Source organism: Rhineura floridana, chromosome 4 (assembly GCF_030035675.1).
Source record: "Rhineura floridana isolate rRhiFlo1 chromosome 4, rRhiFlo1.hap2, whole genome shotgun sequence".
Taxonomy (NCBI): Eukaryota; Metazoa; Chordata; class Lepidosauria; order Squamata; family Rhineuridae; genus Rhineura; species Rhineura floridana.
This window is the reverse complement of record NC_084483.1, coordinates 176,846,561-176,863,306: the sequence shown is the minus strand read 5'-3', so window position 1 is coordinate 176,863,306 and position 16,746 is coordinate 176,846,561. Positions and strand designations below refer to the sequence as shown.

At 43.4% G+C, this 16,746-nt stretch overlaps 1 protein-coding gene across 2 annotated transcripts in view; it reads right to left on the bottom strand.

Annotated features, from left to right (window-relative positions):
- The window catches only part of UBR2 (ubiquitin protein ligase E3 component n-recognin 2), a 111,486-nt gene that overhangs the window by 24,928 nt on the left and 69,812 nt on the right, over nucleotides 1-16,746 (bottom strand). For both annotated transcript variants that reach the window (XM_061625343.1, XM_061625342.1), the window contains exons 25-32: nucleotides 16,356-16,510; nucleotides 16,157-16,259; nucleotides 14,548-14,657; nucleotides 14,373-14,453; nucleotides 12,747-12,928; nucleotides 11,564-11,763; nucleotides 10,574-10,667; nucleotides 8,741-8,902 (exon numbers count right to left, since the gene is read on the bottom strand). In XM_061625343.1, the coding sequence (XP_061481327.1) occupies nucleotides 8,741-8,902; nucleotides 10,574-10,667; nucleotides 11,564-11,763; nucleotides 12,747-12,928; nucleotides 14,373-14,453; nucleotides 14,548-14,657; nucleotides 16,157-16,259; nucleotides 16,356-16,510 (1,087 nt within the window). The remainder of the gene's footprint in view (nucleotides 1-8,740; nucleotides 8,903-10,573; nucleotides 10,668-11,563; nucleotides 11,764-12,746; nucleotides 12,929-14,372; nucleotides 14,454-14,547; nucleotides 14,658-16,156; nucleotides 16,260-16,355; nucleotides 16,511-16,746) is intronic.

Below are 16,746 nucleotides of genomic sequence, written 5' to 3'. Positions count from 1 at the left end.
CTTCTCTGACCGAGCTGGCGGAGGCCATCTTGGCTGTGGTGTTGGAGGAGGCCAGAACGATAGTGCTGAGTGATTTCAATGTCCATACTGAGGCTGCCTCTAGTGTTCCGGCTCGGGACTTCATAGCCTCCATGAGGACCATGGGGCTGTCTCCAGGTGTTACTGGGCCCAACACATAGGGCAAGGCACACCCTCAACTTGGTTTTTGCTCCAGATGGAGGAAGGGGTGGTCTGGAGATAGGGGGGTGGATGTCACCCCATTGTCATGGTCAGATCACTTCCTGGTAAAGTTTAGACTTGTGGCTCCGATCCTTCCCTGCAAGGGTGGTGGACAGATTAAGATGGTCCATCCCCGGAGCCTAATGGAATCTACAGGATTCCTGAATGCCCTGGGAGAGTTCCCAGTAGATAGAGCAGGTGACCCTGTTGAAGCCCCTGTCACACTGTGGAACAGCGAAGCGTGTCGAGCTCTTGACATGGTTGCCCCAGAGCACCCTCTCTGGCATTGTGGAGCCCGGCTTGCACCATGGTACACCAGTGAGCTAAGGGCAATGAAACAGGTTGGATGATGACTAGAGCACAAGCGGCGAAAGGCGTGCTGTGAGGCTGATCAGGCACGAGTAAAACATCATACTTGTGCATACTGCGTGGCAGTGAGGGCGGCAAACAAGGCCCACTTCTCTGCCTCCATCGTATCCTCAACTAGAAGTCCAGTAGAGCTTTTCTATATTGTCAGGGATCTGCTGACATCAACACCAGGAAATGGAGTTTTAGACCCTTCGGAGGCCCAATGTCAATTGTTCGCAAAGCACTTTGAGGGTAAAGTTGCTAGCCTCCGTAGCAGTCTTGATGCCCCATCCACATTTACTGTAGTTCCCAATGAAGTGTACAGTGCAACATCTGCTGCAACTTCTTGGGAATGGTTTCCATTGATGCGGCCTGATGATGTGGACAAGGTGCTTGCGATGATGCGGCCAGCAACGTGTCCTCTCGACCCTTGCCCTTCTTGGCTTATTAAACCTTGTTGAGGGGGTCTGACCGGGTGGATCCAGAGTGTGATCAATGCATCACTGTGGAAGGGAGAGGTTCCGGGCACCTTGAAGGAGGCAGTGATCAGACCGCTCCTGAAAAAGCCCATCCTGGACCCATTGGTTTGTGATAACTACCGACTGGTTGCAAATAAACCCTTTTTTTGGGAAGGTGATTGAGAGGGTTGTGGTGCAGCACTTGCAAGTACTTTTGGATGAAACAGATTATCTTGACCCATCCCAGTCTGGATTCAGAATCAGCCTTAGTTGCCCTGATGGATGACGTTTATCTGGAGAAGGACAGGGGGAGTGCGACCCTGTTATTCTTACTTGATCTCTCAGCAGCTTTTGATATCATTGACCATGGTATGCTTCTGGGCCAACTTGGTGAGATGGGTATTGGAGGCACTGTTTTACAGTGGTTCTGATCTTATCTCCAGGGTCGCTCTCAGAGAATAGCATTGGGTGAGTGTCTTTCGGCCCCCTGGCAGTTGTGCTGTGGGGTGCCACAGGGTACCATCTTGGCCTGCATGCTGTTTAACATTTATATGAAGCCCTTGGGAGCGGTCATCAGAGCATTGGGGTGAGGTGTCAGCAGTATGCTGATGATACCCAGCTCTATTTCTCTGTAACATCTGAATCAGGAGAGGCCGTGCAAGCTCTGGACCGCTGCCTGGACTCGGTGGTGGGCTGGATGAAGGCCAATAAAATGAGTCCGAATCCTAGCAAGATGGAGGCGCTGTGGGTTGGTGGTTCCCAAGTTCGGATAATTGGTCAGTTCCTGCTTTGGATGGGGTCGTACTTCCTCTGAAAGAGCACGTCTGTAGTCTGGGGGTGCTCCTGGATCCATCTTTGTCACCAGAGGCCCAGGTAAGCTCAGTGGCTAGGAGTGCCTTTCACTGGCTTCGGCTGGTAAGACAACTGCGGCTGTTTCTGGACAGGGATAGCCTGACCACTGTTGTCCATGCACTGGTAACCTCCAGGATGGATTACTATAATGTGCTCTATGTGGGGCTGCCCTTGAGGTAGGTTCGGAAGCTGCATCTGGTGCAAAATGCAGTGGTGAGACTGCTCACTGGGGCAGGGTATCGCCAACATGTCACTCCACTGCTGAAAGAATTGCACTGCATTTGCTACTGGGCCAAGTTCAAGGTTCTAGTTTTGGTGTCCAAAACCCTATACAGCTCGGGACCAGGATACCTGAAAGACCACCTTACCCCTTATATACCCAGTCGATCACTGCGCTCTGCAGGTGAGGGCCTCCTGTAGATACCATCTTATCAGGAGGTTTGTTATGCACAATATAGGAAACGGACCTTTAGTGGGGTGGCACCTACCCTGTGGAATTCCCTCCCCTTGAATATTAGGCAGGCACCATCTCTGCTATCCTTTCGGCACCTTTTGAAGACTTTTCTTTTTCAACAAACCTTTTAAGTTGAGAGCTATCCCAGTCTGTGTCTGTGTCAGAATTGCTTGTTAATATGTGTTTTTTTAAATAATGTTTTAAACCCTTTTTCAAAAGATGTTTTTAAAGGTTTTTTTATGTTTTTAATGTTCTGTTTTAATGTATTTTAAGGTCTGTTTTTATGATGTTTTAAAGTGTTTTTAGCACTTCTGTTTGCCGCCTTGGGCTCCTGCTGAGAGGAAGGGCGGGATATAAATCAAATAATAAATAAATAAAATGAAGTAAGAGGCTTATGACTCCTTTTTATCACTAGTACTACAGAGATGCCATTTTAATTAACACAAAAATATATTTTTATATATGTTATATATATAATACATATCTATGTATATTATATATATATTATATATTATACAGTATTACTGTATATGATATTATATATATATATATATATATATATATTATATATATATATATATATATATATATATAATATTTATATATTATAAATAAATGTATATATTATAAATTATTGTATATTTTATATATATTTATATACAGTATATATAAATATTGTATTGTATAATATAATAACCTCAACCTTTGAAAGTTTGGAAAATTGCCAGAATACAGAGACGCAGAGCACACAAATGCTGAATCAGACTGAATCACCGACAATAAAATGGCACCCGACGCCCTTCTTGGACTCATCATCAGAGCTTGGAAATGTTACTTTTTTGAACTATAACTCCCAGCAGCCCAACTGTAGTTTAAAAAGTAACTTTTCCAAGTTCTAACGATGCCCTCAGCAGCTGAGTCCGAGAAGGGCATCAGGCATCATGCTGCAAAAACACCGAAAAAGCAGAACAAGCGCCGAACATGGATATAATTGAAAACCGCTGCATTAGCGAAGGGCCGAGAAGTGGAGCACTGAGAAGCGGGGCCCTACTGTACAAGTTTAACAGAAATAATTGAAAGGTGATACAAAACACCCAAGCATTCTTCAACAGGGAGGGCCGTGATGGCATGATACCTGGGAAAACCACCCTTACGGTGAGACCGATGGTCCATTTTCCCCAGGTAGCATGCTATCACATAAGATGTATCAAAGCAGCTCCAACAGGGAGGGACCACCCACTGCTTACACGAGAAAGAACCTGTTGTAGAACACGCCTCCCAAAAGAAGCACCGGCAGAGGCATAGCAGTCTATCTTGTAATGCTTGAAAAAGAATATCTGCAAGAGGTGCGTTGGTTGCAAATGGTGCCTACCTAGTGGCTGCTGACCTAGTTGAGTGCACCGTGATCTTACTAGGCACTGGAAGCTTAAGCAACTCGTAAGCCAGTGCAATGCAGCCGCACAACCAAGAAGACAAGGTGGATTTAGAAACCTTTTCCCCCAGTGTCCGTGGGTGAAAGGATACAAACAGTCTTATGTCCTGGGTTTGAGAAAGGTAAGCCTTGAGGACCAAATCTAAAGAGTGCCAGGCCTTCTCCAGTGGATGAAAAGACGGATCTGGACGCAACACAACTGAGTCCTTATGGAAAATGCAGAGATGGCGGGCCAACTCTGAAACTCTTCTCGCCAAGGTGACCACCATCAAGAACAAGACCTTGAACGACAACAATCGCAATGGCACTGACCTAAGAGGCTCGAAAGGAGGGCACTGCAGGGCTTGCAGGACCTTTGGTAAACTCCAGGAAGGAAAATGGTGACACACAGCCAGAGAAAGGAAAGCGGCTCCCTTTAAAAAACGTTTGATGAGTGGGTGCAAGCCCGTGGGAACACCAGAACAACTGACGGACAGAATTGATGATAGAGTGGACGCCTGACGATGCAAGGTGTTAGCTTTTAGACCCATCTTCAGACCTTCAGAAACTGCAACACTTGCTGTACAGTGGCTTGAGAGGGTTGCAAGTTGCAGGGCGCACACCACTTGGCAAAAGGTAGACCCAGTACTCTGGTAGATGCGATTCGTTGACGGCCTTCTAGACGCCAGAATTGTATCAACAACCTCCTGTGATAGGCCTGTGCGAATCAGCTGTCTCCGTTCAAATGCCAAGCTGTCAGACTCAGCCAGTTGGGATCCGGGTGCCAGATCGGTCTCTGTGACAGAAGGTCTGGCCTGTTTGGAAGCCTCCAAGGGTCTGCTATTGATAGTGAGAGCAGGTCCGAGAACCTCGGACGGCAAGGACAGTATGGAGCTAGCAGGACCAGCTGAGCTCTTTTGCGTCGAAGTTTTCTCAGCGTTCTGCCCAGGAGAGGGATCAGAGGAAAGGCATACAGAAGACCGTTTGGCCAAGATGTCAGCAGCACATCCATAGATTCTGTGGTCATTTCCAGATACCTCGAGAAGTACCGGGGCAGCTAGCAGTTGTGACTTGATGTGAAGAGATCCACCGACAGGTTGCCGAACCAACACTTAAGAAGGTCAAACACAGCTGGGTGAAGTTTCCACTCTCCCAGAATAACCTGTTGTCTGCTGAGCCAGTCGGCCGTCGCATTCAGAGCTCTGCTGAGGTGTTCTGCCCTCAACGACATCAGATGCCTTTCGGCCCAGTCGAAGATCTGGGTCGCTTCCGCCTGGAGAGTTTGTGACTTGGTTCCCCCTTGCCTGTTCAAATGCGATTTTACACAGGTGTTGTCTGTCCAGATCAATACATGTTCCAAAAGGAACACTGGTTGAAAGTGTTGAAGAGCCAGATGGACAGCTCTTAGCTCCAGCCTGTTGATGCTCTGGCTCTCCTCCAACCTGGACCAGACACCTTGGACAAAATGGGAATTGCAGTGGGTCCCCCAGCCGGTTAGGCTGGCATCCGTGGTTATGACAGTCCTGTCCAGTTCTTGGAACGGAGTTCCCTTGCTGAGATTCTGAATTGTTGCCCACCATCAGAAGGAAGAATGCAGTGAGGGATCCAGGCGAATTTCCCGATGGTTGGAGTTGACAATGTCCAACTGAAATGGCAATAAGGTCTACTGGAGTGGCTGAGTATGATGCTGAATGGTGGATACGAACATCCCCAGAGCCTTTAATAGAAACATCACATCTGCCCTCGAGCGATGCGTCAGGCATAGTGCCATATGTCTGATGGCTACAATGCGCTCTGGTGAGAGGAAGACCATGGCCTGTGCCGTATCCAATATTGCTCCCAGATGCTGCAGACATTGAGTCGGATCTAGTTGGCTCTTGTCAATGTTGACCAGCCAACTGTGGGTCCTCAGCACTTCAAGAGTGCGGTGAACCTGAAGGCAGGCCTGGTCCCTGGAGTTCACCCGGAGCAGCAGATCGTCCAGGTAGGGGTAAATATGGACCCCCTGGAGGCAGAGGTGAGCCACCAGGGTGAACATCACCTTGGTGAATATTCTTGGGGCCGACGAGAGTCCGAACGGCATGGCCCGGTATTGAAAATGATGCTGGCCAAACACAAACCTCAGGAACCATCTGTGGGCAGGACAGATTGGGACGTGGAGGTATGCCTCCTTTAGGCCGATGGAAGCCAGAAAGTCCCCCTGCTGCAGAGCTTCTATAATCAATGCAAGCGACTCCATTTTGAACCATCGATATGTCACAAAATGGTTGACATACTTGGGGTCTAAGACTGCCCTCACGACCGATCTCTCTTGGGAACTGCAAACAAAACGTAGCACACACACACACACGGAGCGCTCTGCTGGAGGTACTGGTTCTATTGCAGCTATGTTGAGTAGATGTCCTATGGCCTCCTGCATGATCTTCTGCCTTTCTTGCGATTGGGTAATGGGAGAAGGAAGTATTCTGTCATGGGGTGTTAACCAAAACTATTTCATAATCGTGAGAAAAAAGATCTCTAACCCACATGGCCCCTGTTAAACCTAGCCAGTGCCTTGCAAAATGGAGCAGTCTGCCTCCGACAGGGATGGCATCAGTTTTGCCTGTGCTGGCAAGCTCCTCTTTCATATGAAGAGGAGGAAGGGCCCTGTCTTCCCGTTGCTGAACTCTGTCCTGGAATCGCTGTTTGGACCAGGTTCCCCTGAAAGAACGGAAGTAGGTAAATTCCGGAGTCAACTGCAACCCCAGCAGAGGGGCAAAATTAGCCATCTGAGGATCCAAGGGCACTGGCTGCACTTCTTGAGGCAGGCAGCAGTGATTGCACTTGTTGAGGCAGAGATGCAAGAGTCTCATCTGACTGACGAGATGCATGGGCTCTAGCCACTGACATAGATTGAGACAGAGAAGCCAAAGGTGGTTGGTTAGGAAACCCTTCAAACTCCTCCTCTGATGACCCAGTAGAAGCATGAAAGAGGGCTGTTAACCTCTCTTGACCAGCTTCTTCTGAGGCCAGAACTGACACGTATTGTACTCTCCTGGCAGCCCTGTGGCTAGACAAGTGCTTGGTTTTAGCTACAGCCTTGGAATGGAGTCTGGGTTCCTTGTGCTTTGTAGACTTGTGGTGTGACGAGGCCTTGCACTGCTGAGTTGCCCCTGGAGCTTGGGCTGTGTCTTGTGGCTGATCTGCCATATTATACATGCACAAGAGTGGGGGGTGTGGTATCTGTCGTCAACACATGCACTAGAAGAGGGGTGAGGTATGAACAGGGCACCAGCACATGCCCACAGACGAGGGGAGCGGTACAGCCCTAAGCTCACTACTAGCAAGGAAGTTGAAGTCAAAGCCCAGGTACACGGTACTGCTTCTGTGCACTTGTATATCCTCTCTGCCTTGTAAATCTGGTAGACTCTCTGCCTTCTAGAAGTCAAAGTCCAGGCACATGCACACAGAAGGAGGGTGCAGTACTGTTCTTGGGCACTTGTAAACTTGGTATCCTCTCTGCCTGCTATTATTAACAACAACAACAACAACAACAATGGGATTCTATAGCCCTATATACCCCCAGTAAAAGGGCTAACTACTCCTGTAAAAAGGGCTAACTACTGCAATATGAGGGGGGAGGGAAAGCGGCTTTAAAAGCCAAAGTAAAAAGGGCAGGAAAATGAAAAGGCAGATAAAATGGTGGTCGTGCCAAAGGTGGGAGAAAACCCCCAACAAAATGGCCAACAGTGGCAATAGCGCCACCAAGTCCGAGCCAGCGTGGGCACGACAGGTCGCCTAAAAACCTAGGTGCAAAAAGAACGAGAGCCACCTTAAAATGGGTAAGAATGCCCAAGAGCCACCCCTGCACTGCAGGCTCTGAATACATTGTGTTAACAGTCTCCCCACCACCAGTTGACCAGGGCCACAGCCACAAGCTCCGGTAAGGTCCCTTGGACAGCAGATGCGAGCCCTGAGGCAGGAGAGCAAGGGCAGAACCTCCTCACACACAGTTGACCAGAGCCACAGCCGCGAGCTCTGGTATGATCCTTTGGGCCGCAGCTGCAAGCCCAAAGACAAGGAAGGGTAAGGGGAGTTGCCTCTGCGACGTCCCAACGTCCGCTAAAAGAAGCGCTGCCGCCCGCAGCTCATACAACGCACGGTGTTGGCAAGAAAAGCTGCCTCTGTGAGCTCCCGGCGGCTGCAATATCAGACGCTGCCATCCCTTCAACCACCGGAGCCACCTCTGCAAGCCTTGATGATCAAAAAGGGGGAAGCAAAATACCCTACCCCCTAAACTCCTAAGGGAAAAAAACCAAGGAAGGGGGAAAATACAACCCTCTTGCCAGCACCTTCACTGAAGAGTGGAAAGGGAATGGAACTGAAGAGGGAAAAGGCAACTAAAACCCTTAAATAAGGATTAGAAAAGAGGTGATCGAGGGAGGAAAAAAAGCAAAGGTAGAAAGGGGAAAAACTGAAGTCCACCCAGTCCCCCAACCACAAAAAGACTCTCCACACACACACGTATCACCACAAAAATTCTCACTGAAATGTAGATAGCACTGCCTCGGACAAAGGCAATAATGAACTAGAGTGGGAGGGGCACGGATGCCCCAGGTCTTGACTTTGGTACATTCTTGCCTTCGGAGACTAGATGGTGGGATAACCCACATGATGGCATACTACCTGGGGAAAACTGTTAAGACACTCTGAATGATATTTCATATACACAAAAATCTTTTATAATCTTCTGAACAACTTGTTTCAGGTTATGATGTTAGATTCAGAATACCCAGTGTTGAGAAAAATCCCAGTGTCTATCTAATACTCTCGTATCCAATTGTCCATTAGACCTTTTGATCTAACATAAGGCATCCTAATGGAGGTCATTTTTGCCTATTATCCCCCTTTTCTACAGTTCTCAGTGCACCCAGAAAATCTGTTCTGGAGAATCTCCCAACCCTCAGGAAAGTAGTATTTTTAGAAAACCAACAAAGATGCCTACAGAGAGTAACTGACCTGTTAAATAAAGTCCTTGGAGGACGTAGCAGTGGAATGACTGTGTTGCTTAAACATTCACAAAGAGGACAAAGGAATTCACCATTTTCTACATCGTAACTTGTATGCACACGTAATCTTTGTTGTCGTCTTTGCTCTTTTGCTTGCACAGCATCAAAATACCTTTAGAAAGCAATTTAAGTTAATTAAAGTTTCCAAAACTAACTGAATAAGATGCCACTGAATGCTACCTTGCTGTCTTCATTAATACAACATACACATTCTCCAGCATATCATATACTTATTAAAGGGTTTCCAGTATCAGAAAAGGGCTGTCGCTCAGTGGCAGAGCATCTGCCTTGCATGTACAAGGTCCCAAGTTCAATGCCCGGCATCTGCAGGTAGGACTGGGAATGACTACTTGCCTGAAACCCTGGAGAGCTGTTGCCAGTCAATGTAGGCTGAGCTAGACAGATCAATGGTCCGACTCAGTAAAAGGCAGCTTCCTATGTTCCTGTGCTGCATACAGAACCTATTAATTATAGGTGAGTTCAATGCAGCATAGGTTTATCAGTAGGAAGGATGTATGTATCTTAAAATGGGAATTCCCTGTGATGAAATCTTCCCCTTTGGGTATGTCTTTAAAAAAGATGTTATATGACCAAGACTGAAAACAACTGGACATGCGTAACCTCATCCTAGTGCACACTAGTGCATGTATACTTGGGGAGTGCATGTATACTTGGGGAGTGCATGTATACTTGGGGAGTGCATGTATACTTGGGGAGTGCATGTATACTTGGGGAGTGCATGTATACTTGGGGAGTGCATATATGCTGGAAGTTTCAAAACAGACAAAAGAAAATACTTCTTCATGCAACACATAGTTAAATTATGTAATCTGCTCCCACGGGAGGCAGTGTTGTCCATCAATTTGGATGGTTTTAAAAGAGGGTTAGACATATACATGGGGGATAAGGCTGTCAGTGGCTACCAGCCATGATGGCTAAGCTCTGCTTCCATGGACAGAAGTAGTATGCTTCTGGCTACAGTTGCTGGAAACCGCAGGAGGGGAGAGTGCTCTTGCACTCAGGTCCTGCTGGAGGGCTTCCCATAGGCATCTGGTTGGCCACGGTGAGAACAGGATGCTGGGCTAGATAAAAATAAAATCCTAGAGCAAATAAAAGAATTTTACTAAAAACCACCACCATAACCGAAAATTTAAATTTGTTTATGGAAGAAGTTTCAATAATAAATTCTAGTTAGTTTATACTTTTTTGTGTGCATTAATGCCTTGAAGAAAAAGAGAAAGAATGCTCAAGAGAAAAGCATTACATCTAAAGAAATGTCCTGCAACCTTACTGATTATTAACCTAAAACAAATTGAACTGGTGCAGTCTTACTCAGAAGGATTAACTTAGACAAGGTACATTTATTATTTCCTTTATTTCTCTAACTTTGGTGAAAGGAAATGTTCATGTTTTTTCTTTCCCTCACCTAGTTCTTTTTTCTATAGTCAAGCTCCTAACCTTCATCCCTGAGAAAGTTTTGCTAGAAAATACAATCGCTTTCTCAAAATTCCTCCTCTGCCCCATTAACAGACAGGCAGTTTGATGCCCAAAGCAACCCTAATTTCCTTAGTGATACGCACCATGGGGAGCGAAACAATTATCATACATGTACCATGCAGCCAAGGACTCTGAAAGATAAGCAAAAAGGGAACTGACTTCTCTAGCAAGAACACAATAAATTACATATGTGGCTGAACATGACTGCCTCAGAAATTGTACCTGGCTGTAGAAACTGCCTAGACACAACATAGTTGATATTTCTTAATGTTTAAAAGAAAGTTACCTTTGCCAGCAGTGAGCATGCATAATATGTCCACAACTACCAGTGTGTGTCCCACATGATAGGTCTGGATGCATGAACAATGGATCATGTTTTTCTGTGTACAAAGACATTTTGAAAATATTAAAAGGAAAACTGCAAATTTTATTCACATTAATTGTGAAATTAGTTTTAAAAAGGAATTAATGTTTTAGCCAAATCAAAGAATTATTAAACAATGATTTCTCAGGTAGCCCATGGCTAGGTGCACATACACTAGCTTCAGCTACTATGAAAATCCTGGTAATGCAAGGCCAACGCACTAAGCTAGCAAGAGGATAATTTGTTACTTGTGTTACAGAGGCATGACTGTCCTCAACCAGAAGTCAGGCATTTAGTGTCACTGGTCCCATGCTGTGGAACACTATTCTGGAGGTTCAGTAGGTATCCTCGCTTTTGACTTCCAGGCATCTCTAGAAGGCACTTTTGTACTAATACACTTATGCAGGTGTTTAAAATGTTTTCTGAGTAGCCAGTCAATTGTAATGATTGTTTGGTATTGTTTTTATGTTATTGTACACCACCCTGATGTTTTTGCAAGAGGGCAGTATATAAATACTTCTATTAAAAAATACTTCTAAGGGGTTGTATTCAATGCAGCGCTAAGACAAACTTTCCATCAGTGCAAGAATTTTTACTTGTGTAATGGAATGGTCCCCCCTCCTCTTCCCTGTGTGCCCCCTAAATCTGTTCTGGGGGTTCTCCCACGTCTCTGAAGCAGATTTGGGGATGGTGCAAGGCATGCATTGTGGGAAGGAGATGAGAGAAATTGCCATGCAGTAGTTGAAGTTCTGTAGCACAAGGATAGTTGAATACTATCCCAAGGGTCCGATTATATGTGAACAGAATCATCCTTGTTATTATTTCAGGACAGAGTTTTAAAATCTAGGCAGCCAACTGAAATTGCACACAACAAAGATGAATATATAATATCACAGTATTGTCTCTACTTACCAGGATCAGGAATCACTTTATTTCTATTTTTAGACAAGACTGTTGATCTCTGAACAAATGCTGCCAGGACCATGGCTCTGTTATCCACTTTAACCTCCTGTTCTTCTTGGCATAAAATACAGGTAACCACTTGCCTTTGCGCAGTCACTTTAGTCTGCTCAGGACCCAAGGCTGTAAGCTTGGTATCTGAAACTGAAGGACTAGGATCAAATGATATTAGTAAGTATTTCACTGAAATGCTTTCCAAACTAAGGCAATAGTTTAGTTTATCTTATACAGCTGTCAACTCAAACATTTTCATTGGGCTAATATGCAGCTGGTCCACTTCAATAAAATTCTAAAAAGCTCTCAATAACGTCACAGTTAAAATCAACACTCTAGAAAGTGTTCAGTTGTGCCAAGATTCAAAGCCATCCAAAATTCAAGGACATCCAATATTATTTTTGTTAAAAGTCACTGTGGATGTTTAAAGAGATTAATTTCTCTGAGCTTATTAGCTGTTGTATAAAGCTACTGAGTTTTAATGCAACTTTTTATTTGATTAGCAACTCTTCTTTGAATACTGAGCTCATGGGATAGGATGAGTAGAAATTAACTGATCTTGAGCAAATTTAAAATACTATGGACATTTCAGTATGACTTCTTGTGTAGAACCCATAATTCTCCAGGAAAACCAATGAAGGTAGTCAGCTTCTAGGAAGAGTATCGCTGCTACTCTTCCAAACAGCAAATTCTGCCCTATCCTAGTTATCCTAATACAGCATGTTCCAGTCACCTATTAAAAAAAACATTGTTTTTTTATTATAGTTGAAGTCTTGATTGTAATTGAGAACTTATTTTTTGGGGGGAAATGAAAGTGATAGACTCCCATAACATAAATGCATTATAGGAATCTCTCCCTTTCTACCATTTCCATCTCTCCAGTACAGATTTCCTTCATTGCATTCAATGTGTGACTAAACTGATTTTTTTTAAGTAACCCAGAAAGGGTATAAAGTCTAATGTATAAAAGAAAAATATAAAAATAAGCTATCAGTGACACTGCCATTACTGTTCTGCTCTCTTTGGCAGTCTCTTGATAGATAAAAACTATTAGTTATTGCTGCTCTTCTAGTTTAATTTTGGTGGTGTCAAAGTAAAGATTCTGTTCAAGGCAGAGAGACTTCGGCACTTTTCATTTTACCTATTTTCATGCACTCTGGAGGTAGAAGTTTCAAGTTCGTCTAAAGTTTGCTGGAAGAGTTCTTTGTTCTCATCAATGAAGTGTCGCTGCATCTCAGACATCTGTGCCATGATCTTCTCTCTTCGCAGTCTGGCAATCTCAGCTTTTCGCTTTCTCTCAGCCTTTTCTTTATCTCGTGAGCTCTACAAAGGCATTTTGTTAATGTAAATAATTAATAAAATAATAATTGTCTTTATTTACATACGGATTACACAACTTACACATGTATTACATCAAAAAAAGACAAAGTGAACAAGCACTCTTACACAGTTTATCTGTCACCTTGCTTCTTTCAAGAGTCATGTCACTCCAAAGACAGCATGCTTTCACAATGACTGCAGTCCCATTTAACCGTTTACCCCAAGTACTGCCTAATTAAAAAACACTACCAACCTTAAAAAGGAAAGGCCACCTAATATTGATTCACCTGAATATCCTAATAGGATCTAGACATGTCACTTGATATGGGGCTGTCACCAAAAATGGCAGCTGAACACCTTCTTCGTGTAACACTGAGACAAACTTGCTACCTCTACACTACATCATTGGCTTCTACTGACATGGGTAAGAACAATTATTAATTTATATCCTGCCTTTCCTCCAATGAGTTCAAGGCAGCATACATGGTTGTTTTTATAGTAAAAAATAACCCTACAAAGTAGGTTAGGACAAAGATAGTGATTGATCTAGGGTCACCCCAATGAGCTTCACAGCTAAGTAAGAATATGCTGCACGGGAAGTGATTTGCATTCAAAGCACAGCACTTTGGATTCAAACTGCTTCCTCTACAGAAGAAAAAAAATCTCAATTTTTAAATTGAGCATTTTCCCCCTAGAAGAAGCTGTTTAGATTGAAAGTACTAGAGGAAGCTTCCCTCAGCCCCTTCAGCTACACTAGGAAGTTCCCTACAAGTAACTCCCCAGTGCAGACGATCACAGTGGGGCTCTGACAGTGCCGATCAGCTAATGGGCACTGACAGAGCTTCACTTGCAAAGGAATAAATGGGAGCTCTGTACTTGCCCCACACCTGACATCAAATATAAACAAATAGGAACCTAGGGTCTGTGGGCCTAATTAGGTCTTTTAGCCAGAAATCTATACATACGTGAACATACAAAGCACATTATTAAACTAAGCAGAATCTTCTGTAGTAAGCAAAACCCAGAGAATATGATTTTCCAGTTAACAACAAGATTTCTGTTAGACATCATTACTTTCATACTTTGTTGCCTACTTTGACTAACACTACTCCTCTTCTCAAGTTGGAGATTAGACATTTTGAAACAAAGAACTCTTGTCACACATACCGAACACATAGCACAATGTGTATTAACGTAAAGAGAAATGCTGTATTGGCTAATGCAGCCTTCCCCAACCTGGTGCCCTCCAAATCTTTTGGAATACAACTCTCATCAGCCCATGCCAGCATGCACACATAGTTTAAAACATATGGAGGGCACCAGGTTGGAGAAGGCTGGGCTACTCTGTCACATTACATTTAAAATCTATCAACTGAGGCACCTTTGATATTTGTGGTCTATGCTGTCTAGCACCAAATCGTTAGCATTTCAATTTTATTATTTTTACCTCTTCAATAATATTTCCCTCAGTCTCCGATACAGGACTTGCAGAAGACTTCTCTCCGAGCTTCTTAACAGCATTAAAAGTCTGGAACAAAAAAATGTATATTATTTGTCATTTAAATATGGTAAAATGTTCCCTGTCATCAATCACTATGTAGAAAGAATAGAGCATAATTTACCTTTAGTACCCATCTGATCATGTCCTTGTGCACTTCTAGATGGGGTGCATTTTGCAAAGTTTCTAGCATAGCTAATATACTTGGGGAATTGCGGGGTGTCTCACCAGGCCCTGTTGCAAACAAGGATAAAAGGAAACGAATTTCTATACACATCTGGTACATTTGATTGAATCCAGTTCGTTAGCTTAAATTCAGCATTGCAAAACCTTGTGAAGTGTAAGTGTATTTATTTTCAGGAGACTTTTTATTTCTAAATCCTATCTTAGGAATGTAGTGCAATTCTTTAAAAGCACTGAAACAAGCATAAGTTTGTACAATTCCAACTAGTTAGCACTTCTCCTTCATTCAGGTTTTCTCCTGAATTGCAAAATATATCATTAGTTTTAATAACTATTAGAGCACAGGAACAAAAGACCACTTCAAATGTTTTGTAGAGGCAAATGTATTTCTCTTTGTGCAGAATCCAGTGTTACGTGAACAGACATCACTAACAAAACGAGACATCCCCTCCTCCTCTCACCCCTAAAATCTGCTCCTCTGCCTCTCCAGAGCAGGTTTTGAGGTCACAACAGAGCAAAGGAAAGTCCCATTGTGTAAGCAGAAGGCCATTCTACTAATGGTCAAACATTGCAGGACACCAACCCTTTGTTTTTGTGTCTGAGGACTGCTTCATGCACTGTTGGTGTTTACCAAGGACATAAAACCTATTTTATATATACTTGTGACAAATATGGCACATCATTTGTCCCAGGCACATAAATCAGGGAGCAGATTGCCCATGGCTCCCTGTGTAAAACATACTATTTGTATAATATTATGTATCATTTTAATGTTGTGTTTTAAGTTTAAAATGTTTGAGGTCTGCCCTTGTTGCCTAACTGGCAGAAGGGGAATTCAGGAATGCTAATAAATGTAAAGACACAAGACTTAAGTGCTGATTTTGCACCTGGGCATAATATTGTGGTTTACTATGAATGAGCAGCATGTTGGTGCATGCTGGCTGATCACTCCTACTTTGTTTCTTTTCCCAAGTGAGCAGGATAAATAAAACGTTGAGTCCAAGGGCAAAATGGTTTGTTGCTCCCTAAAAAGTTTTGATCAGCAAGCCAACAACAAACCATGATTCAAGGTTGGCTAGTGATCATGGCTTATTAGAGGGGAACAAGCCACAGTTCTTAGTTTGGATGAGATGAGAAGCCATATGAGAATATGTTTATTCTACTTGCGTCAGGGAAGAATTGAAGCAGAAGCAATCAGGCAGCACACACCAGCACATTGCTTGTTTACAGTAAACCATGATAAGCCAGAAGGTCTGGTTTATTGTAACATGAAAACGCAGTCAATACTTTGGTAGCAGAACATGGAAAACTATATTATTCTAGTTTGCTGTAGTTCTAGGGAAGACTAAGTTTAAGATTCTTATTCATTTTATTAAAGGACTGTTTTATTAAAGGACTGTAGTATTAAAGCTCATGCCAGTATCACATTTAACCAATAGTATTTCAGACCCAATTCTTTTAGAGGTGTAAACTGAGGAATTGGGAGAATTTATCTTACTATGTTAAAAGAAAAATTAAAGTTTGCAATGTGTGCAGAAGTATCAACATACTTGAGATCTTCTGACTGAAGGTAAATGTTACTACGTTATCTTCATCAGCATTCACAATGTGCTGCTTTTCTTCTTGGAGTGCCATTCCAATTAAGTGCAGAACCTAAACAAAAATGACCATGCTTAGAGTACAGATTTTTTTAAAAGCATTCTATACAAATTTGCCAACAAATTGCTGGAATTCAAGGCTTAAATGTACCCTTTGAAGCATAGACTCTGACCAGGCATGGCCATTATGCTCTACTGCCCATTGCAGGATTGTCCTCATAATACACAACATGATGTCACACTGCAGAATATTGATCAGGCTTTCAAACAGAGGGCAGAATGGAGGCAGAACAGGAGGTGGGAGTGCTGAAAGAGAAATGAATTAATGACATACTGTACAGACTTGCTGAAGCGACCTTTGGAATATATATGGAATATTTAAAAATATGCCCTGGGTCCTTTCAGTATGATCAACACACATCAATAAGATTTCATTCTTTCAAACACACCTACTCAGAAGTCCCATGAAGCATTTTATGTATGTATGTGCATAATGCATTTTATGTATTTTAATAGTACTTTATGCATTTTAATTTACTGTA